Source organism: Xiphias gladius, chromosome 11 (assembly GCF_016859285.1).
Source record: "Xiphias gladius isolate SHS-SW01 ecotype Sanya breed wild chromosome 11, ASM1685928v1, whole genome shotgun sequence".
Classification (NCBI taxonomy): domain Eukaryota; kingdom Metazoa; phylum Chordata; class Actinopteri; order Istiophoriformes; family Xiphiidae; genus Xiphias; species Xiphias gladius.
The window spans coordinates 28,007,720-28,033,236 of record NC_053410.1 but is presented as its reverse complement, the minus strand read 5'-3'; the positions used below and the strand labels follow the sequence as shown (position 1 = coordinate 28,033,236).

The window sequence follows — 25,517 nt, the reverse complement described above, 5'->3', positions numbered from 1 at the left end:
ACCGACTTTTATGGAGTAATAGTGTGTAATGAAATCAGTTGTACACCCTTTTTCCTAAAGTTCTGTGTTAATTTGAACAAAATGTGAAGTTGGGTCACCTGTGGGAACAGGCTCACACTTGGCAATCATGATGTTATAGTCCTGGCCGCTGGGACACACGCAGAGGAAGGAACCATCCATGTTCACACACTGAGCTTCTCCACACACACTGCTCAGCAGTTCACACTCATTCACATCTGTGGAAAAGGAACAGAGGAGATGTTGCTAATTATTATTGTATATTAGCCTGGTCATTAGTCTCTTCACCTTTAAGACATAGTATGATGCGTATCATCAAGTGGGCGCACACAAGCAGTGTCAACTGGGCCAGCATCTTAATAAGCTATAAACATTCACCTGTTGATTTACTGCAATGAGTCTGGATCAGGAATCCTTCAGTGTCCATCTGTTTAGTACTTGGTTTTAGAGTGATGCATTACGTTTGAGGAAGCAGTTTACAGTATGTGATGTGTGGGTTGAGGCAGCATTTGCTGAGCGAATTCCTTTAAATTCTGTGATTTTGTTGCCTGTTGAGTAGCACTTCCTAACATCAAAATTTACAGCCTCTGTTTTGTGGCGGCACTATTTTGTTATCGTCTTTATCTTGAAAGTTACTTTTCACATCTGTTTTTGTACCAAGTGCAGTGCATGGCACAGACATAGGAGTAGAGGCCCAAAAAAATGTGCATTTCAGTCAAATAGGGCAGTGTGAAATCAATTACAGGTAGTTTGGTAGAAATTATGTCTTCAGTGCATCAGTGAAGTGTTCAGCTACAGTATACCTCTGAGTCTGACACAGAATGGCTGTCCAATGGGTTTACTTGGGTTTAATCACATGGGCACTTGAATGCTACCCAAAAAACACACACTGCACACATCAGATTGGTCATTTGTAACTCAGTATATTTCTGTCACAACCCCTGTAGTTACATGCATATGCAGGAAGAAAAATTCACTTTAAACATGAAAATAAGGTTTGGGTGGTGATAACAAAAGTAAAGCTAGATTGAAATGCAAACCATTACATAGCCAGAGAACACAGCTTTTCTGGCTAAAACTGAAGCATACCATGGGGTCCAAAAGTCTGAGACCACCTCACTATTCACCTATTTACCCAATCTTCAAATCTTAAGACTTCATGAGAAAGAGATCAGTGTTGTGCTAGATCCCAATCAGTTTGCCTACAGGGCCAATAAGTTGGTGGATGATGCTGTATCTGTCTGTCTTCACTCCATCTTGCACCATCTACAGGTGCCTGCAACTTATGCTCTACTTTCCATAGACTATAGCTCAGCCTTTAATACAATCATACCCATGAGGCTATAAAACAAACTTTTGCACTTAGGTTTCCATCAGTCTCTATGTCACTGGGTTTTGGACTTCTTACTGGGCAGAACATAGGTTGTCAACACGAACAAAAGATTTTTGAACTGATGGACCATCAGCACCGGTGCTCCTCAGGGGTGTGTCGTCTCACCCATACTCTACTCATTGTATACCAGTGACTGCGTCTCTCACTCTGACACTGTAAAAATGACTAAGTTTGTTGATGATACAACAATGGTGGGACTGATTTCCTGTATTAATGAGAGAGCTTTTAAAAAAGAGGTGTCCTCTCTAGTCGAATGCTGTAGCATTAACAATCTTGAACAAAACATCAACAAAACAAAAGAACCTGTGGTGGACTGTAAAAATAAGGGGGAGCTACAACCACTGGTCATCACTAGCCAGGAGGTAGAGCGAGTGGATCATTTCAAATTCCATGGGACTACAATCTCCTCCTCCCTTAAATGGGAAGACAACGTCACCAACATCCAGAAGAAAGCTCACCAAAGACTATTCTTTTTAAGACAGTTATGGAAACTAGGAGCTTTAAGGGGTATGATGTTACAGTTCTACTGAGCAATAATAGAAAGTTTGCTCACTTTATCAGTAATTGTATGGTATGGCAATTTTACAGCCCATGCGATAAAACTACTGGACAGAGACATGTGCACAGCTTCAAAAAGAATTGGCTGTAAATTCACCACTATCTCTGAACTTTACCATCCCTGACTACTTAACCGTTGCATTGCCTTTTTAGGAATTACAGCCATTTTTATAAATTGTCCCTCCATTTTAAGAGGAGAAAAGTAATTGGACAAACCAACATAATTATAAATACAATATAGGGATTATTTTTAATACTTGGATTAAAATCCTTTGCAGTGAATGACTTCCTGAAGTCTGGAACCCATGGACATCACCGAATGCTGAGTTTCCTTCTTTGAGATGATTTACCAGGCCTTTACAGCAGGCGCCTTCAGTTGCTCTTGTGTGTGGGTCCTTCTGCCTTCAGTTTTGTCTTCAATATGTTAAAAGCATACTCAACTGGGTTGAGGTCAGGTGACTGACTTGGCCATTGAAGAATATTCCATTTCTTTACCTTGAGAAGCTCTTGCGTTACTTTTGCAGTCTGTTTTGGGTCATTATCCCTCTGTACTGTGAAGCACCATCCTATCAGTTTTGCAGCATTTGGCTGAATCTGATAAGATAGTTTAGCCCCATACACTACACACAAATTATCCTTGTGTATCAGCAGTGTAACTTGTATCAGCAGTGCAAACACCAGTGACTCAGTTCCCTTGGCAGCCATACATGCCCATTCCATATCACGTCCTTCACTATGTTTGAAAGATAATGTAGTATGCTTTGGATCATAAGCCCTTCCTCTCCTTCTCCATACTGTTCTCTTCTTATCATTCTGGTACAAGTTAATTTGGTCTCATCTGTCCAAAGAATATTGTTCCACAACCGGGCGGGCTTTCTTAAATGTTTTCTGACAACGTTTAATCTGGCCTTTCTATTCTTGAGTTTTATCAGTGGTTTGTACCTTGTGTTAAACCCTCTGAAGGCGTCTCTTCTCTGAAGGCATCTCTAGTCACGGTTAAATGTTGTGTCTCGGTCACGTGTAACAGTGATCCTTAGCAAGGTAAGTCCAAGCAGATGGGCGCAAAACCCTGTGGAGCTAGCATTAGCAGAGTACAGCACATCAATCATTAACTAGCACTTTTATGCTGTGGTAGCTACTGAAAGTATATTGAATGTATACACATGCTGCTTTTGCTTTTTTAATGATTTTAAGTGTGAATAAAGACCTACTCTGCTTTACAGGAACAGTGTTTTTCCTAAATTTCATAGTCCTCTGTTTCGATTGCCAGGTGATGTGCTGGTTCACTTTTACATTGTGATCTGTTAGCTTCTTTCTTTACCTTTTTAAATTGTTTTTGCTACTGAGTCAATTTCACATCGTGGATGTCCCTAAAATGCATAGTGTAGACCCATCTGTCTACATCTCTCTAAAACAGCTTTTTTCCAAAACTCGGATATTATTTCTTCAGGGAATGAAGTTAGTGTCAGTATGACGGATTAGCGGCTGCTAACAACAAAGGAGTGGGGCATAGCAAAGGTTTGATTTAGCCAATACGTTTCACCATTTCATAGCACAAAAACCCTCTGGGTCGCAAACAACAACCTAATTATTCTGGTGTGTTATGACTCAAAACTCAAAAAAAAAAAAAAAGGTTGAGAACCAGTGCTCTATTTAATCATCTCCCTTTGAGTAAAAGACCCCACAGTATTAATACCAAAAGATCTCACTTTCACAATAGCACTAACCCTGAAGCAATTCAAATCCTAAATGCTTCACTGGTTTTATAAATAAGCTCATGCACTTTAATATGGCTCTTTAAGGGCATGAGCCATATTTGCAATAACTGTATTTATTGTATTGTAATTGGGACTGTTTTTTTGTGGTAACTTCTTGTGTGTACTATGTGTTTATATGGTTGCTGTTGTTGAGTGTACTGTGTGATTATATGTCTGCTTTTGTTGAGCGCACCAAAACAAACTCCAATCAAATGAAAAGTTGATATTACAATAAATTATTGAATATTGAATCTTGAGACTTTGAGAAGGTAAAATCCATTTGACTTGTAATTAACATATTTTGATTGTGTTTGGCTTGGGAAGCAAAGGATGTCTGACCAAGGGTTATTCTGGCCTGATGACTCGAGCTAAAATGTAGCTAAACACCAGGGAAACACAGATTTACACAGACTGTTTATATTACCATGAGAGTCAAAAGCTTTTCAAACCGTCCAGGTAACAGGAAGCAAAATCATTGTTGTCTAATTTGAAGACATGAAAAAAGTTGAAACAGACAGAAAGAAAAAAACATCGATAACTGAGTTCCTTCATGAAAAGAGCACAGAAGGACATAGAGGAACCCTGCTGAACTATCTGTCTTCCCTTTAAGGCTTTATTCATTTTAAGTCAACTGATATGAATCCAAAACGAGCTGAGTCATATGTCATTTTCCAGAACTTAATGTCTCTGTTAAACTGCACTCATTTGTTAAACTGTAACTCAGTTTGTGTCACTGAGTTACAGTTGCCTTCATTTGGGTCTCTATGGATAATTTTAACATCTATTTTCCTAAACCGATTAATAATTTTAATTTTTCCAAAGGACCTTCAGAAGGGGGCAGATCTAGTATCAATGCTGCTATCTTTCTTCAGAGGAGAGTACGTAGTCTCCATTCAAAAGTTTCTGTAAGCCGCAAATTGACATCATGCACTAGTTTGCACAGGATATTTTGAAATACCCCTCATCCTCTTGGCTGAGGTAAGGCATTAGCTGTGAAATGGAAGGGATTCATCTCATTGAATTAGAAAGTAAGAACTTTGAATAAATGTGTGAATCAATAGGCAAATTGCCATATCCTTTGGATGTTATCACATTATGATTTTTCCCCGATATTATGGCAAGGTAGCTTGATGGATTGCTCAACGTTTCTGAGAAGTAAATTTGCTGGAGCTGCTGGAAATTAAACAGTTTCTGAACCCAATAAGAAAGATGTCAAACTGGCAATTCTGTTACACGGCCTCCGTGAAGAGAATGAAGAGGAAGAAGAAGAAGAAAGAAGGGGGAAAGATGAATGTGAAGATAAGATCTCAGAGGCAACAAAAAGAGAAGACAAGCTAATAAAGTAGGGTGAAGAAAAGAACAAGGGAGAGATAAGCAGAAAAAGTTGGCTGATAAGGAGAGGGATAGATGGAGGGAAATTAAGACCGAGAGACGACACATTCTAGATTGTTAGTGGTACACCTCCGCTGTTGGTTTTCACGGATTATGTGTGTGTGTGTGTGTGTGTGTGTGTGTGTGTGTGGGTGTGTGGGTGTGTGTGTGTGTGTGTGTGTATGTGTGTGTGTGTGTGTGTGTGTGTGTGTGTGTGTGTGTGTGTGTGTGTGTGTGTGTGTGTGTGTATGTGTCTGTGCGTGTGTGTGTGTAAGTGAAACCATCTGTGCCACAGTGCACTGATGGTTTGGCAGTAAAGGGGGGGCAGCTGGCTGAACTGACTGTGGCGGGACCCAGCAGCACTGCGAAAGGACAGATGGGAAGTGTGTGTGTTTGTTGAATGCAAATACTGTGTATAGGTATGGGAATGAGAGCATACTGGTCGTTCTGGTACTATATGTGTCTGTGCATGTGTTTTTGTGGGGTTGGGCACTGGAAGAGTGTGAGTGTAGGAAGTTTTCTATCAGAGTTCAACAGGGGGGGGGGGGGGGTGTGCTCTGACAGTCCTTTATGATGAAGCAAATTAGACTATTTGGGAGCCTCAGGGGCCCAGACTCCAAACCGACTCCATACTAACTAGAAGTTTGCCTGAATATTCAAGATGGAGGTAACGTAGTATATTTTTGACGGATGTTGGCTATCTTCTCTTTTTTTGTTTTGTTATTCCCATAATCACTGTATTTTATTTTTGATCACTTTTTGAGTACATTTGAATCACATTGACAAGGTCCTGTTTTGTTAAAAATAAATATAGGTAAAAGAATACAGAAATACAGCAAGTTAATCCAAACTTTGCTGATTTTCTTCTATTAGGCCATGTTTTTCTCTTGTACAGTTGTCCACTGATAACATTTTTACAGTACAAATAGCCTAGTTAACAGAGCAGGCTACCAAAAAGTGGCCTACCAGTGCTCTCTATCTGTCATGTGACCCTTACCTTGCAGGTCATAAATGTTCATCCCTAGCAGAATTATGCCCCCACCTTACCCGTGGAGCCAGCAACCCTAGTGGGCAAAACAACCAAAATGTCTAGAAAGCTACTATGTCCCCACTTGCCAAATGCAGTGATGTAGCCACCTTCCAGGACGTGACCCACCCCTCTTAATGCGTCAATGCTAGGTGTTTCCAACTAGCAGGGACATGTTGCTTCATTAGTGCATGTTATCCCAGTATCCCAAAATCAGTGAAGGAAAATGCTTTGTGGCAGACATCAACTGTAGATGTCATTTTTGACAAATTAAGATGTAGTGACAGATGGAAACCTAATGTGGAGTGTTTCATTTTCTGTGAAGTATTGTTGTATTTTTCTGCTTGTTTGCCATTTTATTAATGTATCAACATAATTTACCGTACAGTTTTCTGTCTGTTTTTGCGAACTGATACAATAAGCTAGAACTTGACAGTAAACATATGATTATGTGGAGGTCTAGTTGTATACATTTCATATGTAAATACACTATAATACAATACCTCCAGCTTAATATATTATGTACCAGGACTCCAGGACTTACCCGCACAGCCTTGGCCATCCTGAGACTCCTGGTAGCCCTGGTCACAGAGGCATCGGAAGGAACCCAGTCTGTTCTCACAGAAGCCATGAGGGCCACACAGTGTCTCATTGAGGCCACACTCATCAATATCTGGAGAACAAACAAAAAAAGCCAAGAAAAGTCAGATGCATTTTTCTTTAGTGATTTGTTCCATCCTTTCAGCTTTAACACTCATTATAAGCCTCTGTATTATCTGTGTCTCTAACATCTTATTTATTGTTGAGGATTTCATTGTAAAACTGTAGTTGCTGTTCTTTAAATAGCATTGCATTTCTGTCTATCTTTCAAATCTGCTATTGTCTGGAGTATGTGCACTAACACCATGCCCGTAGCGGGCAAGGTAAAGTAATACATTTTATTGCTCAGCTCACTGAATTCTACATGGAAGCAACACCTCCATGGTTTTTGGGAGGTACTATCAAGGCAGCTGGTTTTCAAGTGATTCGCCCTTTCAGTTTTCTGTCCAGTTTTCTCTGTCTCATTCTTTTTCTTCTGCACTCCTTTAAATGCATGATAATGAAGCCACCTAAACCGGCATAACAATCAAAGGCCGCTTCTCATCTCCAGACATTATGTCATTCATCAGATATCCCACTTGGGTCCCCATCTCATTTCATCATCAACTGTTTGATACATCCATGTCACACGAATATCAGTCTAAAATTTTTGTTGTTTTAACTTTCAGACCTTCAAGATCCTGTGCCTGGATTCCAGCCCAACTCCAGTAGCATTCCCTATATTTAGCTCTAGTCCTGTCCTAAATGATTGTCCCATATCCAGTCTACTTCAGTGCACATGAGAAAAAGCTTGGTAGCTTCAGACCTAAATTCATACCACTTTGATTAGAAAAACTTGCCTCATTCCCATCCTCATCTCAACTGTGCTTATTTTTTTCATTGCAAAGATGACGACCCATAGTTTTCCATGTTTAAATCCTGGTTTATTCATAACATATAAACAAGTGCTTCTCAAATGTGGCCTAAGCCCTCAGCAGTTCTTGGGGAACTCTTTTAGAATTGGTGCTGCTACATCTGCAGCTATACAGAGAATTTCATCCTTTTGTCTCCAACAACCAGGGCACTGATCATCTTCAGCACATTCCACATAATTACAACCTGATTCTGATGTCATCCTCTCAGTTCAAACTCCCTCAGGCCTTAAGAGATGTGGGGAAAATTCTGCATATAGCTCATGAAGGTTGCTCATTTATGAACCTCTTTTCAAATTAACTTTAATGTCTTCTTCTCCTGTTCTGCTGGCTCTTTCATGCACCATACTTTGGCACCTTTGGCGTCCAACAGCCCTTAATGTCCTTAATTGCAGGCTATAAATGAATAAATACATTTCTGTCCTCTGGCCCCCGATGGCCCTCTAACCTAGAGCGCAGGCTGACATCTCTCTCCTCTGGCCTCCAATGGCCCTCTAACTTTCCAAGTAAATAGATATTTACAAATTAACCATCTACAGCATTATGTGTGTGTGCTCATGAGGGAGTGTGCAAGACCTATATTTTGATAAGGCAAATCATGTGTACATTTTTTCATATTGTTTTGCACTAACACTAAAACATTTTCTTCTGTGTTTACACCAAAGCAGCATTAATCTTGAATAAAGTTTAAAAACACCAATAAAAGTTGCCATTTGGTTAATTACAGATTACACTATAAGATTTATCCCTGGCACCAGGGAGCCAGAACTGTGTGGACTCTTCCAGCTCAGTCCATCAGGTTGAGCAGATAATAGTCATCTACAGTAAATGTAACTCACATCATAAATGTAGGTGAACATGGAAAAATATTTCTTGGCCTTGGGGAATGGCTTTACTTGCAAATAAAGAACCATCATATTTAAATTCACAGAATAACTCTAGGTAATAACAAGATGTTAGCTACTAACTATATATTTGTTGTCTGAAAATAGTGGAAATCAAGGGTTTATAGTTGTGCTGACCAGCCACACTGAAAGGCACAATGAAAGTTGGTTGTCATAAGGAGGGGCAGATGTAATATTGCTTAATTATGGGGATAATAATGCACACTTTCAGACAATCTCTCCTGGAAAGCATTTATAGTGTCGCATTTGGTTGTTCACATGAAAATCAAGAGAAATATCTGTGCAAAGAATGAAAAATTAGAGAGAGAAGAAAATCCTTGCTCCTTTCTCACTTCCACACAGCTGAACAATCATGGCATGAAGTGGGTGTGAATGTTGGATTGTCAGTTTCGGGAAGTTGTAAAAATTATTGGACGCAGTCCCCCTAATCTGACACTCGGGGAATAGGGTTTCTGAAGCTATTCAACCATTGAACAAGCACTTCTGAAGAAGCATAGTAGCTGCTTTACATTGACATCATCCAGGGTGAGGACTTAACTATGTTTATTTAATAAAGGCTGGTAGGTTACAAGCAAGTGTGGTTACTGTAAGACTTCCAAACCAAACGAACACAGTTTTGAGGGAGGATTCATCATTTCGGAGCCATAAATATCTGTACAAAATTCATGCCAATCCATCTGGTATATTTGGGATATTTCATAGGATAAGTAAAAACTTTGTTCTGATAATGGTACTAGAGGAAAAGTGAAAAGTTATTTTATCATACACACCGTCCCTCTGTCAGTAATATTCACCAGTGCACAAAATTTATATTAATCCGCCACCGACAATAGTCCCCAACAAATGCACTTTGTTTCCCCGTTTGAATAATGTTTGTTGAAAACTACAATGGCCAGCTGTTTTAGGAAATTACTTAGCTTTTTTTTTATATCAAATTATGTATTTGAAACCAAGTTCTTAAGATTTACTTTCTCAGCATGAACCAGAGGGCTTGCAGCTGAGAGGGATGGACAGTACATAATAAGAATTGAAAGACTCCGATATTGCTGGTTTTGATCTTTTCATGGCATTTGTTGAAAATAGAAAAACAGAGAACCCATGTAGTTTATTCACCCCAATTGTTCAGAAAAGGTCAGGATTAAATGGAAACAATAAGGGTATTTTTCCTAAATAGGTTCCCATATGTTTTTTAAAATACTGTTCTATTTAATGACCCAAACCGTGTTTTTGTGTGTTTTTTTCTTTCTATGCCGTTGCATCCTACCATCACAGGAGGGTGTGTCGAGGTTGGCTGTGAATCCACTCTCACAGACACACAGATAGGCTCCTTCTGTGTTGAGACACTTGCCGTTGGGGGAGCAGAGCTCCGGCTCATCCACACACTCATCAACATCTGGGACGACACAGACAGAAACCAACTGAGATGTGTGTGTATGTGTGTGTTCATTTATCCAAGCAGCTCTAAATAGACTGTGTCACTATAACATCCAGCACTCACCTCTACAGCTGGTGGCGTTGGTCTGTTGGTATCCATGTGGGCAGGTACAGGTGTAGGAGCCCATGCTGTTAACACACTCCCCTACAGCCTCACAGGGCCTAGCTTCCTCTAAACACTCATCAACATCTGAAAACATACCCACATCAGTCCTATGAGAAGAGGTTCTTAGGGTTGAAACAGATATTTAGAGAAATAATGATCTGGCGATCTTGACAAATATGTAATAGTAGCACCAAACCAGTAAATGTGTTCATGGGTAAAAGGGGTGCTTTGATTTATTTTCCTTTAGGGTTGTTATGTAACAATAATTTATGTCTAATTACACACTCAAATTTAATCAAAATTCAAAATTCAACGTCTGGACAGCATCACACTCTTGGATGTACAGGAAATTAACCCGTGATTCCATACACACTGAAGCATTTAAGGGAGACAGACAAGAGTGTAATTTTGTGTATGAGTGTATGTATGGTCCAGGTATTACTCATGTTTGGGGACCTAAATCTGTTTACAATTTCACATTATAGGGACTTGCCTTCCTTGTGGGGACAAAAAGCAACACCCCATAATGTAAATAAATACATTTTAAGGTAAAGACATGTTTTAAGGTTAAGGTAATATTAAGGTTTATGTTTAAGGTCAGCAGGAAAAGAAATGTATGTCAATGTAATGTCCTCGAAAGACATGAGAGTCATTGAGAGAGAGAGAGAGAGAGAGGGAGCGAGAGAGAGAGAGGGAGAGAGCCAGAGAAAGAGGGGTAGGGGTGAATACAATCAGTTTGAATGTGTTCACTAAAATCCCTCAGAGTGACTGTCTGGCCACCATAGTGCAGATGAGGGCAGAGAGGAGCTGAGAAAAATATTGATACATTTATCTGACCTTCAGTTATTACTGTATGTGTGGTGCCCTGACTGCTTAACAGCACATTTACAGGCTGCTTTCCCTTATTGTTAAAAGGTGTCATTCCATGCCAATTCACTCAGAATTCAGAACTTTTCCCAGTTCACTTCATGGATTTTCTTTAAAAAAAATCATGTAAAAACTTCTATTAAATTCATGGGATCTTGCAAAATCCTATAGCTCTACTCCAAATACTTTTTTAGTTATGAATTTCTTAAGTTTGGCCCTTGGAGTTAAATGTTAATTGCTATATCATCAAAATTTTGAATGTATATTTTCCTAAGAAGGATTATTTCAATTTCCTTGAGATGTTTTTATGGGAAAGTGCTAATATTCATTGCAAATACATAAAAAATCAAAGGTGGTATATTGCTCCTTCGTAATACAATATTCATTTGAAAACAGCTAATTTTTTCGTACTTTTCACTGGCTGTAATATTACATTCAGTGGTTTTATTTCATAGGTACATATTTGTCCTACGTTGACTTCAAGATTTTCTGTCTCTTTGTGATACCTATTGAGCCTGTTTTTCATTGAGTTAAGGAAATGTGCAAGTTAGAGCTTGCCATGGGTTCGTTTGTTGATGTTATCTTGTTCCATGTAACTAGATAAAATATTAATCTTAGTTCCTTAGCTCAATACACATATATTAGGTGAGCTGATATCGAATGACCCAAAGTTTCTTGGGGCTTTATGCAACCTGACACTACTCAGGGCCTAAAAAAGTATTCCCACTATGTCTACATGTTTTTCTGGTTAAAATAAATATTATTTAACCAGTGTATTTATTTCTCTACTAATATTTTATTATTATATATTATATATTACTCATATCCTAAGATGCTAGAATCAAACATCAGTGAAGGATGGTGTTCTTTTTAGAAAAAATAGAAGATTATCTGTCATAAAGTATCAGGTCTAATACATAATACAGTATAGAGGCTTATATAGCATTTCTTTTTTGTTACTACCCTTATTATTGAAAATAAGATAATACATTTTAATCCTAATTTGTTAATTGCTATATTTAGTGTATGCAAAACTTGTACTTTACTTCATTGTATATTTGGTCAATCTGACCTCCTATTTTGTAACCCCAGAATTATTATTTTTTTTCATACAGTGGTCTGAAAAAGTTTGTGCACCCCTGGTCAAACTTTTTGTTACTGTGAATAGTTGAGTGGAAGATGAACTAATCTCCAAAAGGCATAAAGTTAAAGATGATACATTTCTTTAAACATTTTAAGCAATGTATTATTTTTGTTTTGTACATTATTTTTGTTTTGTACAAGTTTACTTGTACAAAAAAAAGAAAGGAGCACCATACAAAAAGTTTGGACACCCCAAGAGATTTGAGCTCTCTGATAACTTTACCAAGGTCTAAGACCCTAATAAGCTTGTTAGGGCTATGGCTTGTTCACAGTCATCATTGGGAAAGACCAGGTGATGCAAATTTCAAAGCTTTATATGTAATATAAGAAGACAGCAAACATTTTCAGGTAGCTTTTTCCTCCGATTGTACTGTAATTAAGAAATGGCAGGAAACAGGAACGGGGAAGGTCAAGTTGTGGTCTGGAAGACCAAGAAAATTTTTCCAAGAGAACTGCTTGTAGGATTGTCAGAAAAGGCAAATCAAAACCCCCGTTTGACTGCAAAAGATCATCAGGAAGATTTAGCAGACTCTGGAGGGGTGGTGCACTGTTCTACTGTGCAGTAACACTTTCATAAATATGACCTTCATGGAAGAATCATCAGAAGAAAACCTTTCCTGCATCCCCACCACAAAATTCAGCATTAGAAGTTCGCAAAGGAACATCTAAAAAAGCCTGATGCATTTTGGAAACAAGTCCTGTGGACTGAGTAGATCGTTTTGGCAACAATGAGCAATGGTATGTTTGGAGAAAAAAGGGTGCAGAATTTCATGAAAAGAACACCTCTCCAACTGTTAAGCACAGGTGTGGATCGATCATGAAATGTCCTTGTGTTGCAGCCAGAGGCATGGGGAGCATTTCACTGGTAGAGGGAAGAATGGATTCAATTAAATACCAGCAAATTCTGGAAACCCAAAACAAAGCTGAAGATGAAAAGAGGATGGCATCTACAACAGAATAATGATCCTAAACACACCTCAAAATCCACAATGGACTACCTCAAGAGGCACAAGCTGAAGGTTTTCACATGGCCCTCACACTCCCCTGACCTACACATCATGGAAAATCTGTAGATAGAACTCAAAAGAGCAGTGCATGCCAGACGGCCCAAGAATCTCACAGAAGTAGAAGCCTTTTGCAAGAAAGAAAGAGCAATAGTCCCCCAAACAAGAATTGAAAGACAGGGTACAAAAAGCGTTTACAAGCTATGATACTTGCCAAAAGGGGTGTTACTAAGTACTGAGCATGCAGGGGGCCAAAACTTTGGTTTCAGGCCCTTTTCCTTTTTTGGTAATTTGAAAATTTAAAGGTGGAAATAAAAAAGTAATCTTACTTAAAATATTAAAGAAATGTGTCTTCTTTAACTTTATGCCTTTTGGAAATCAGTTCATCTTTTACTTGCTCAGCTATTCACAGTAATAGAAATTTTGACCAGAGGTGCCTAAACGTTTTCATGCCACTAATTGGGCACAGTGTCACTCTTTCATTCAACATAGCCACTAGATCAAAATCTCTTAACTTACATTATCATCAACATTAAAGACTGAATCATATGTAACACTTCCCTTTTTTATTCCCTGAAATGTCCTTGGAACTTGTACGTTCGCCAAACAAAACAAATACTCCAAACTAGAGGTTTTGCACATACTTACTTCATATCTAATTGGACCATAAAAAAAGAAAAGCTTTAGCAAAATCAAATGGAAAAGGAAAGGCAGTAGGAAAATGGAAATGGAAATGGAAAACGGAGTTGCCCTTTTTAATTGCTGAATTAAAACCTGCGTTTTAATTAATCGAAAATTTGTCTTTTCAAATTGATTTTGAAATTCCATTATGTATGTAGGTATTCACTAAGCTATTTTTATTTACACATGTAAACAACAAACAGCATAAAACAATCAATAAATACATTTATTGATTGTTTTATGTTGTTTGTTTGTTTAAATCCCTTTTTAATTTAACCAGTTTTTAATGGATTTACATGATAATGTGTAAATCCTTTTGATTATTATTTTATGGTCCATTTAAATATCAATTCTTAGTTCCAAACATGAGTACCTTATTAATTTGAATCATACATTTTGAGAAATGTGACACCCCTGGTATTAACTGTACTGCTTTTTGTAGAGTTCAAGGACATAAATTACAAATCCCATAAATTTTTTTTGTATTAAAACTTTGGTGTATTTAAATTCTCCTGAGAAACTCTTTTATTATATTTATTTTATGTGGCATTGCTTAATTGCTGTCATTAATTTTGCTTTTATGTAAAGTAATTTGTGTTGCATTTTATGCACAAATGTGACAAGGAAATAACATCAGTAATTATCAAATTAATTATCATCATTACTGATAATATTGATGTTCACTGTGATGGACTATATGAAGTGAAAACCAGTGACAAAAATTCGAAAATTCGAAAATTCGATTTATCAATAAGCAAACCCATTTCATGTTTTGGGAAATAGTCAGCAGTAATGTGAAGAATACTATACTAAAGTTCATTCCGCTGTATAGTTCACTCAGTGAAAAATTAATTCTGGTGCGTTTGCCCATTTCGTGTGGTTCTTTTAGGCCTTGCGTGGAAGCTGTCAATTGAACTCTAGTACAGACTAAACAACCGGACAGAGATTGCCTGGAAAAACAGGGTCTCTCGCTGCTTCTAAACATACTCTGGTGGTTTGTGGTGTGAAAGCAAAGCAATCACAAGATTTTGTGATCGTGTATACAGTATGGGATTTTAGCATGCATTCACAAGCTGAAGTATTGTTAAATCCATCAAATGATTGTGATCTGTTTGTGAAAGTAATCTCCCCATTGGTATAAGCAATGCATAGGATATATTTATACAAGATCATTTTGTAACCATGGTAACATGTATGAACATCATCAAATGATCTGAACTACAGTGTTGCAAGCACCATAAAACCAATATCCTCTGTTTATATTGGAAAGCACATTATAAACTCTTGTTTTTTTACAAAATGTTTACTTAACGTTTCCTGGAATTGATCATTTGAAAAGTAAATTTTTACGTTTTATGAGATATAAATGCAGAAATTCAGAAGGAAAAGTGTCCTTTAGTTCCACCGTCAGCAGCAGCTTCTGGTACTGTCATTGGTAAAAGGTCCATCAGAGATTTGGCTCGACAAAAATGTCACCTGTGCTCCGTAAATGTTGTTTTTTCCAAATTAGTCAGTATAATGATTTAAATAATGAGAATACTTCTTGTTGTTTAGCAGCATAGCTATCCTGTAAAACCCACCAGCTGGTAAGGAATATTGGCTAATCTTGGCTAGCATTAACATCCTGTTTTGTAAAACGTACTATTTGTTGAGGTAACTTCAGTTGGCTAACATTAGAACCCTACATAGTGTCAGCCCTCATCACTTATAGAAAGAACCAGTTAAAGATACCATGTACACACACAAAATCCTTGCACACAATATTCACATAAATCTTTTCATTATTATAATTAAGGAGCTGTGTCCCCCTCTTTAAGTTGCTGAGTGTTGCGGGAACAGTTGTGTCCAGAAGAATAAACCATTTCTTTGACATCTGGTATATTGGTAAAAGTTTGTATCCTGATGCTGGCAGTTTTTTAAGGCTGGCTATTGTTATAATTAAATTTCCATAGTAAACATTGCGTTTCTCTTCTGACACAGGTTTAGGAAAAGCTTTGGATGCTGCTGCAGAGGAGTAGGACTAAGAGGACCTGAAGCTATGGAGGCCAGACATAATGAACCATTATGAACCGAGATCCAGATACGGATCTGGATCTCGGCAAGTGCCAAAGCCAGACATCCATGAACACAACTCTTCTGCTTGTCCCTGCTGTACAGGAGCCAATCCCAGCTGACACTGGGCGAGAGGCGGGGTACTCTATGGACAGGTGGCCAGTCTATCACAGGGCTGACACTTAGAGACAAACAACCAGACACCCTCTCCACATTTAAGAGTAGGCTTAAAACCTTCCTTTTTGATAAAGCTTACAGTTAGGGGTGGCTCAAGCTTGTCTTGAACTATCCCCTAGTTATGCTGCTGAAGGCCTAGACTGCCAGGTGACTTCCCATTATGCACCAAGCTCCTCTCTCCTCCTCTTCCTCTCCATCTGCATGCATTCATATAGCATCAATGCACGTTAACAACTTGACTTCTCTCTCCATTAGTTTGGTGCTTTCTCGTCTCTCCTCTCTCTTTTCCTGTCACTTTCTGCAGGTATTTCTGCCCCTGGTGCTGCGGAGTCTGGATCTGTGACTGCAAACCACCTACTGCCCCCATGATCCTGCTCAAAACCCACTTCTTCAAATATTATGATTATCATCTATTATTATATTTAGTTTTATTAGTACTATTATTCACCCTATTATTATAATTATTAGTTTTATTATTAGTCTCATTATTGTTACACATATTCATGTTATACGTCTACTGTTGTATTGCAGAATGTGCCATATTGTTTTAACTGCACTATAATAATATTATAGTAATATAACAATACATTAACAGTTTGTAATTTTATAGGATAATGATGTAGGTGATGGGGTAACCATGCGCAACTTGTGTAGAGTAACAAAAAATCACTAATTATTCAGTTTTAATATTCTCTCCATTTAACCATTTATCTACAAATGACCATATACCAGCCGATCCTTGCGCATTTCTCCTGCCATTATAAGTTTGGTTATATCCTGATATATGATAGTAACTTTACTGTACTGTGATGTGAGGACAGTGTGAGGACAGTGTTAGCAATCAGGAGCTAACACAAGTAACCCACCAAGACACCTGCCCAGTTCTCCACCTATTCTCTTCACACCACAACTTAATTTCTTGCTGATGGCTGTTATTTGTCCTGATTCCTGTCTCCTCCTGCTCTCTTGGATGCCTAGCAGGATTATAATTACAAGGCTGTGGTCTGTCATATGCATATGAATATACATTCAACCTCTTCATTCAGAACTTGGGATCCATGTTTCCTATTGTTAAAGTTGAGAGCTTGGCTGCTCTCCCTTTTTTGATGTCATGTCCAAGTTGTCTTTTTTAAGACAAGCATATTACTCCCTTACAAAAACATCTAAAAATGTTACTGTATTGTATATATTTCTTGAAAACTCTCATTTCTAAATCATTTTCCTACGCACTGATTCCAACCTACAAGTTATTCTTTAAATTATGTATACAGTACTAATAGTAGTCTAGATCATACCGTCACACTGGTCTCCAGTCGTTGACACTCTGAAGCCTGGCCCACACTGACATTTAAAGGAGCCTTCAGTGTTTAGGCAGTGGCCTCTGGTACAAACCTGGTGATCCTGGCACTCATCTATATCTAAAACAACAGAAACAGTGGAACAATTACATCACTTAAAAAGAAAGCAATTGATTTTTCTCACATTTTTGAGCAGCACTTTAGTTGTTGAAAAGTAGATAATGTGCTACAATGACCATTACAAGATAGAGGAGGAACCATCTCCAGAAGGAGATAATGATGTAGACATAACACTAAATAATGAATAATGATAAACTCTGTTTATCAGTATAATGTGGTTATTGGTTCTTCGGTGTTAGGAAAACATCTGTACTAAGGTTTTTTTAGAGTCTATTTTTTATCCGCAAACAGTGCAACAGGAAATAAACTAAAGTCGTTTGGAACAGGTGAATGAGGAGGTATACAGTAAAAAATATGGTCAATGGTCAATAACAAAATAAGAAGGCATACAAGTATTTTAAAATAAAATCCTCATAACACCAGCTCTGGGCAACAAGAACTCCATTCATGACAGACATGACCAAGATCTGTAGCTACTTTAGATTCACCTCTTACACACACACACACACACACACACACACACACACACACACACACACACACACACACACACACACACACTCACAGTTCTAGGAGATGTGATGTTTCCCAGAGTTTGGCAGTATCACACAAACATCTGTGAGCTGGGTTATTAACTTTTATAAAGGATTCTTTTGCATCGCCTAATTATTTCCTCTTGCTGCCTTCACTATCCACTGCCACCCCACTGTGGCTTGGATTGCCTTGCATAGTGTGTGAACAGTCAAAACCTCAGAGCTAACCCTGTGTCCCATGGGAGAAAAGGAGCAGTGGGAGAAATGGGAACACCTTTGGTTTCTGGTAGAAATAACAAGCCTTCCGGGAAAAATGTAGGCCCATACTGTGTGTTCTTTGGAATGGTTCAGTATTTTTTACTGCTTTATTGGCGGGATGTTTAATTCTGCCTGTGTTTCCTGACCTGATTTCTGTATGTGTTGATGGCTAGACATTAGACACCATGAGGTTAGGATATAATCTAACTTTTCCAAGAATTCAGAGTTTAAAGACCAAATAACTGAAATTGGAGACTACCTCTAGTTTAGGTGTTAGGAATACTCTGACACGGAGTATCAGAGTATACACTGATACATTTTGCCTCTTTTGCTAAAATGTACTTGTATATTTTAGCAAAAAAGGCAGCATTAGTACTAGGGGTCTAAGGTAAAGCTCTGTATCTGTTGATGTCACAAAAATACCTGTATTTGTATATATGTTTAGATTTGACTCTGCGAAGAAGCAGTGTGATGTTAGTGGTAAATTATGTCAATCAGGAGACAAGTCCAGGAGAGGAGGGTGGGAGGAAACTACAGCAGATTTTTTTTCTGTCTGTTCAGATTGCATTATTTGTGTATATCTGAAAAAAATGTATTTTTTACACCCCTAATGCATAAATCACCAAAGATGAAATTCTCCCACGTAAGTCCAACTTAGTTTAAAACACAGTAATGAGGATCACATGCATTGCAATAAGGTTCAAGACTAATTCAGTGGCTTCAGAAAGTGTTCAGACCCCTTCGCTTTTTCTACACTTTATTGTGTTGATTTAATTTTAAAGTGATAAAATTGCCATTTTTTTCCCATCAACATACACTCAGTAACCCATAATGACAAAATGAAAACATGTTTTTAGAAATTTTTTAAATGTATTAAAATTGAAAAACTCCAAACACTATGTCTGGCGAACACCACGTACCACTAATCACCTGGCTAATACCATCCCTACAGTGAAGCAGGGTGGTGCCAACATCATGCTATGGGGGCACTTCTCAGCAGCAGGGACTGGTCAGAATTGTGGGAAGGATGAATGCAGCCAAATACAGAGAGGTCCTTGAAGAAACCTGGATCCAGAGCCTATGCAACGTAAGACTGGGACGATGGTTCACCTCTCAGCATGACAATGACCGAAGCACACAGTCAAGACAACACTGGAGTAGCTTCGGGACAAGTCTCTGACTGTCCTTGAGTGGCCCAACCAAAGCCCGGACTTAAGACATCTTAAGACTCAAGATGTCAGTTCACAGACACTTTCCATTCAGTCTGATGAAGGCTGAGAGGACCTGCCAGGAAGAATGGGATAAACTGCCCAAATCCAGATGTGCAAAGCTTGTAGAGACTTACCCAAGAAGACTCAAAGCTGTAAATTCTGCCAAAGGGGCTTCTACAAAGTACTGAAATAAGGGTCTGAATACTTTTGTAAATAAGAGGTTTCAGTTTTTCATTTTTAATAAATTTGCAAAAATGTTTAAAAAAATGTTTGCTCTTTGTCATAATGGGTTATTGAGTGTAGAATAATGGGCAAAAATAGTCATTTTATCCATTTAAAAATAAATCTACAATCTAATAAAATGTGCAGAACATGAAGGGGTCTAAATGATTTCTGAAGCCACTGTACACATACACACACAGTGTTAGCCTTACCTACACACTGGCCTCCCTGTGCCAAAAACCCATTTGGACAGGACCCACAGTTGTAATTCCCCGGTATGTTGAAGCAGATGCCAGAAGGACACACTGTCCTGTTTACACATTCATCGATATCTGAAAAAAATATTAGAAAACTGTAAAAAAAGAATATTATCATACATAGCAAGATATTTCTGATACCCTATAACACAACCTATCACAGATTCCTAAACGTCCTTGAATTTCACTGAGACCAAATATGGTTTATGGTCACACAGATAACGTTGAGAACTGAGATAATCTAATAAAAAATTCAGATTATGTTCAATGATAGTTAAGTTTTTCAATGTTAAGGAGGGGGACACTGACATATAATTACCTTGTTAATTTGTATGGTGAACATGTTAGCAAGCAGTTGCCTCTTTTCTCATCCAGCACACAGTGAGCAATATTAGCATTCATTTGGAGTTGTGAGGTGTCCATCTGATGAATATTAAGCCCGATATTCACTCTCTTTTTAGCTCTGCTTTTTATGTCCACCAATTCCTGAGGAAAATATCTGGCTCTTTAGCTGCTAAATGTTCACTAGCTTGTCATTAACTTTGTCTGTCTGCTGTTTGGTGATGAGGAGGGTTCATGAGCATGTTGGTACTCAATCAAATCAGTCAGTGTATTCACATGCACACAAGTGACCAGGTTACAGTTGGATTTCTCCAATAAGTTGATTGCTTAAATGGCATGTATTGTAATCAGGGTAGGGGATTAGAGAAACCTGATTTCCCCAGCCTAGCTGGAGAATGCTGATTTCTTGGCCATGTATATAGGTAACCGAGTTTCTAATTAAGTTTTTACATAAACACATCTGCAAGACAACAGATGGCTTTAACAGCACAGCAAGTGAATGAAAGACGAGATCATTATTTCTGGTAATGCATTCCCAACTTCAGTTCCATTCAAAATGAGACATAAAATGAAACTTACACAAAGTAGCCTTTAGAAGTCAAAATAAGATGGTTTCCACCACAGATTTTTAGACTATTTGATAAATTCAGACATATTAGAGCTGTATGAAAAATTCATTACTTATCTGCTGCATGTAAACACAGATTCACAGGTTTCTACAGTGCATTTAAACACGTTCTCTGATTACCTACGGAACCTGTTTTCTCTGAGTAACCGGGTTACTTAAGTAGAGTAGATAGATAGTAGTGATAATTCTCGACAGGTTCATCACTATGAGCAGCCCTTTACACTAAACATACTCATTTGACTCTTTGCCAACATAAAAATACTGATTAGTGCATCTTTAGTCTAGGGATTTTGGTAACAGTTTAGTTTTTTAAGTTGTTTTTTTTTTTTTTTTTAAAGCAACCATTAGAGGTTCCCTGTGGAGTTTTTGCGTGCACGTATATCCTCGTGTTCATGCACAATACAAAAAAAAGCGGCACCCACTCATAAAAAACAGGTCCATAGCACTATAAAAGGTAAAAACTCCTCAGGGAGTCTTTAATTGTTTGATTGAGACATGACCAGTGAACTGGACTCCTTCATAAAATGCCTATCCACCAACCTGACCTCCACATTAATAAAGTGCACACTACTTCCTATATTGTCACTGAATGTTGACTGGACATAGTTCAGTATGAGTGTAATTCAAAGAGACAGTGGGCTAAGGAAATCCCAATCATTATTACTAACTACTGGACATCCAAAGAGAACTATTATTACCACTATTTCTACTTAGTCAAAACAAACTATAGAATACATTTAAGGAAGTGTTATGTACGAGTTACACCACAACATGCATCTACCACCTACTTGTGTACGTGATAGCTGCCTGAACTTTCTGCATTTAAGGGCCGTGATTTCAACCTCTTGTGTGTGAGTTTCTTGAAGCCTCCAGGCTGACAGACTGCACCCTATTCGGCCGAATAGTTAGACTCTGACTCTGTTTGCTGACTGTTGTTGGTTGTTCATTTTAATTTGACTCAATACTCTGTAATAAATTCTTTAAATCTGAGTTGCGCTCAGTGTCATTAACGCATCTGTAATTTAGGTGGTAGATGCATGTTGTGGGGTAACTCGTACATAAACAGTTCAAACTCCATCCGCTGTTCTCTAATGCAGAGGCTTCAGTTTGTCTAAGACCAGTCATTGAGTACAGTACTATTTACTTAAACAGTTCATTGAAACATACACACATGCACTCTGTCTGGTCAGAGAGAACATCCTACACAATTATCACACAATTAAATACAATTTAATACACCAAATCAAAATAATAGATTAGGAAAACATGATTTCCCTTACAGTAGTAAAATCAGGTTGGTTGACTTTGTACTACAGTGTAATAACTCCTTTGTGGGATTCCAAAATATGTCTAAAAATTCCAACACTTGAGCCTGTTTTTGTATTAATCTTATTAATAGGTACCTTGGTTGCATATCTGTATGCATAAAAGAAGTCATAATCTGATCCCTCGTACTCCACAGCTGAGGGGAGGAGACTTTTTAATGCAGCTCTGGGGAAATAACCATCAGGCCTGTTTGCCCTCACAGCCCTAATTCAGTATCATTTTGGTGGGTGGGAAAAACTGTGTTGAAATGGCAGGAAACCACATAATGACAGAGTGCCTCATATTTATATCCCAATAAGGGGGATGAAGCAGGGAGGAGGGTGGTGCAGATGCTGGTAACAGTGTGGTCACTGGTGTTGTCCAAAATTCCAGACTTCTATTAGTAAGTAATTCTATTAGTATACACTTAGTTTGCAGAGCTTATGTTTTTCTGATTACTGACCAGTGTCAGAGGCTGTGGTTCTGCATAGTATTTATAGTGTCCTAATGCATTTTGTTTTGACAAAAAATGTGCATGTGTGTGCTAATGCCTGCTTATACCTTTTTCAATCTGGCTTTCAATACATCTCACTCTGGTCCAGATACCTGATAGAGTACCTTGACCACTACTGCTTGATTGCCAGAAAAATATGGTCTGGATGTTTGGTTTGTGATCTCCAGGGGGTGATTCATAAAGATTTAGTTTTTTTAGGCACCACTGCAAGAGCAGAATTTCCATTCGATCAACACTTGGTTTTGTTGAAAATTAATAGTCTAGTGACACCATAAGGCAAAAATTTCCGTTTGTACAAAAGAAATCAGATTTTTCAACCTAAAAGATATATATCTAATGGGCAAGCTGCAATACAATTTGCTGGGAACAGGAATGCTTTTGATTGCATACAAAGTTACTGCAAAGATGTGGAACCACACAGATGTAACTTTGCTCTCTGAGACACAAACTGAGAAAAGAAATTGTTAATCAGGAGGTTTATGTTTCCAAAGCATGAAGGTACAGAGATGAGGAAAAGGAGAAGAGTCTGGAGGTAAGATTTCTGACTTTGTGGCTATATCACATAAAACCAGCACAGACACACTCAGCACACACATGGTTGGTGCATGTGACATGGTGAAAGTTTGCATCATGTTCAATTTGAACAAATCTTAAACCTTTTTAATTTAAATGGCCCCAAGATATTTCCTTTTTTACCAGCCTTAGGTCAGACATTTCAGCCCAAATTGTTTCTTCTAAATCATAACAATTATAATAATGATAATAATAATAATGGTTGTCATTGTTAATAATATATTTACTATGGTACTGATGTTGTTAGTTCCCTGTTTTTGTTAATATGTTTCAGGGCTCACTGGAGAGATGGCCTGAATCTTTTATTTCTTTATGTATTTATTTTCTCTTTTCTTATTTCTTTTGACTCTGTCTTCTTTTTTCATGGAAACAACAAAGAATAATATGGCAAAAACATTTTTAGCCCACAACTGGCAAGGCTCAGGGGACTGGAGAATTATCAGCAAGTTGTTTGGTCCAGACACCATTTGTCCTGGCAAAGTGTAATGAACACCGTAGTGTGCAGAGATGCTGCTGGCATGGCTTTATAATTTTAGTCGTGTTTATTTCTTTTGGTAGAATTTAATATTTGTTTTCATTTATCAGCTGGTGGGCAAATTGGCAGAATGAAAACAAAGCAAAATAAAATATATTTTCCCCAAAAATCTCTAAACATCAAAATATCCATGGCTCATACTCAACTTGTCAATCAAGATATTCAATGAAATATACCATTTAAAGAAACGGCAGTTTCAGTACTATGAGTTTCTCAAACACCAACTCAGTGAAAACACTGAAAGTACTGATTGATCAAAAATATTTAGCAGTCCTTTTTAGTTGGAAGGGACATGAGTATCACTTTTCCAAATTCAGGACTCATTACACCAGTTTCTGCTGCAGTTGCTGGGTGTGTTTTACATATATGTGTGTGTATAAGGGTTTATGTATGAGAAAACGTGTAAACGTGTATTTAGAGTCTTTCAAAGAAACATCAAAATATGTTTTGGCAGAAAGATATACGAATATTTACCAACACAACTGGTTCCCTCTTCGTCAACAAGGAATCCCCACAGACACACACACAGGAAGCTGCCCTCTGTGTTCTTGCAGTGACCGCCAAAGCACAAAGATGGGCTTTCCAAACATTCATCTACATCTGGACACACGAACCAGAGCACACAACACAGGACAACATTAGTTTAGAATTGAACAGACGCCCATGCTGTAATCCATGATGTAACTGTCGCTGCTAATTTCCATAGTTGTCATTTTGTAATAAGAATTATATATTAAAAGAAAAGGCCAAAATTAGATCTTGTCACACAAAAATAAATAAAGGGCAGTGTCGTATTGGTGGTATTTTATGTTACTCAGTTCACCCAACAGAAGGTAGTGTAATTATCATGGATGTATAAAGAAAACTGGATCACATGTTTCAAGATGGCACCCTATTCATTCCAATGAAAGTTGCTCTATAGGAGCATATGCAGACAGGTTTTCCACGCTTCCGCAAGCTTAAGCATTTTTGGGCCCAAAGAGCACACACGCTACACCCAGTCCTAGGCCAATCCAGTTTAGAGCATGTGCATTATAGTCTTCCTTTGGCTGAATCGACTCCCTGTTCAGTCCCTGCACATATGAATGGCATAGAGACAATTAAGTTATACAGCTCTTCTAGACTTTTCAAATTTTTTCAGACCCTATGGATCAAATTTTGATCATACAAAAAGTAATTTCAGGGTATTTGTGAAAAAGTCTTGTTGGGTCAGAGGGTGTCACATGACATGCAATACTGAGTGTGGCCACAACACCAAAATCACCTCATAGCCTAGCACTGTTCCCGAGGGCTTGATAATAACCTAAGAAACTACCTTGCCTGCTCTGTCCTAGAGCACTATTCATTCAGCTCTGCCTGCTGAACTCAGACCCGAGCAACAGAGCCCCGTTGTGTTGCAAAATTGACGTGGTGGTACGTTTGAAATTTTAGCTCACAAAAATTAATGAATCATTTGCCATGCGTTACAAACATTCATAAATTGCTCTTTATATTATCAATGTGTGAGCTATTATGTTGAATAAAAATGCATTATTTTTTCTTATTCACATGCATGGGCAGTCAGTTGACTCAATCAGAGAAAACTCTAATGTACATGTGCTGTGGGCCCATAATTGTGGAAGCCTGAAGAACTTTAAGGGTAGGTCACACTATTTCATGTCTACCTTAATATGACACTTACATATACGTTTAGAATATTTGGCTCTTGTAATACCTC

The 25,517-nt window shown here is 38.0% G+C and overlaps 1 protein-coding gene across 7 annotated transcripts in view; it reads right to left on the bottom strand.

Annotated features, from left to right (window-relative positions):
• Window positions 1-25,517, bottom strand: part of ltbp1 (latent transforming growth factor beta binding protein 1) — a 188,647-nt gene that overhangs the window by 21,764 nt on the left and 141,366 nt on the right. For all 7 annotated transcript variants that reach the window (XM_040138966.1, XM_040138968.1, XM_040138969.1 and 4 more), the window contains 7 exons: window positions 24,275-24,400; window positions 19,859-19,978; window positions 17,300-17,422; window positions 10,039-10,164; window positions 9,805-9,933; window positions 6,669-6,797; window positions 99-236 (listed from right to left, as the gene is read on the bottom strand). In XM_040138966.1, coding sequence (XP_039994900.1) covers window positions 99-236; window positions 6,669-6,797; window positions 9,805-9,933; window positions 10,039-10,164; window positions 17,300-17,422; window positions 19,859-19,978; window positions 24,275-24,400 — 891 coding nt within the window. The remainder of the gene's footprint in view (window positions 1-98; window positions 237-6,668; window positions 6,798-9,804; window positions 9,934-10,038; window positions 10,165-17,299; window positions 17,423-19,858; window positions 19,979-24,274; window positions 24,401-25,517) is intronic.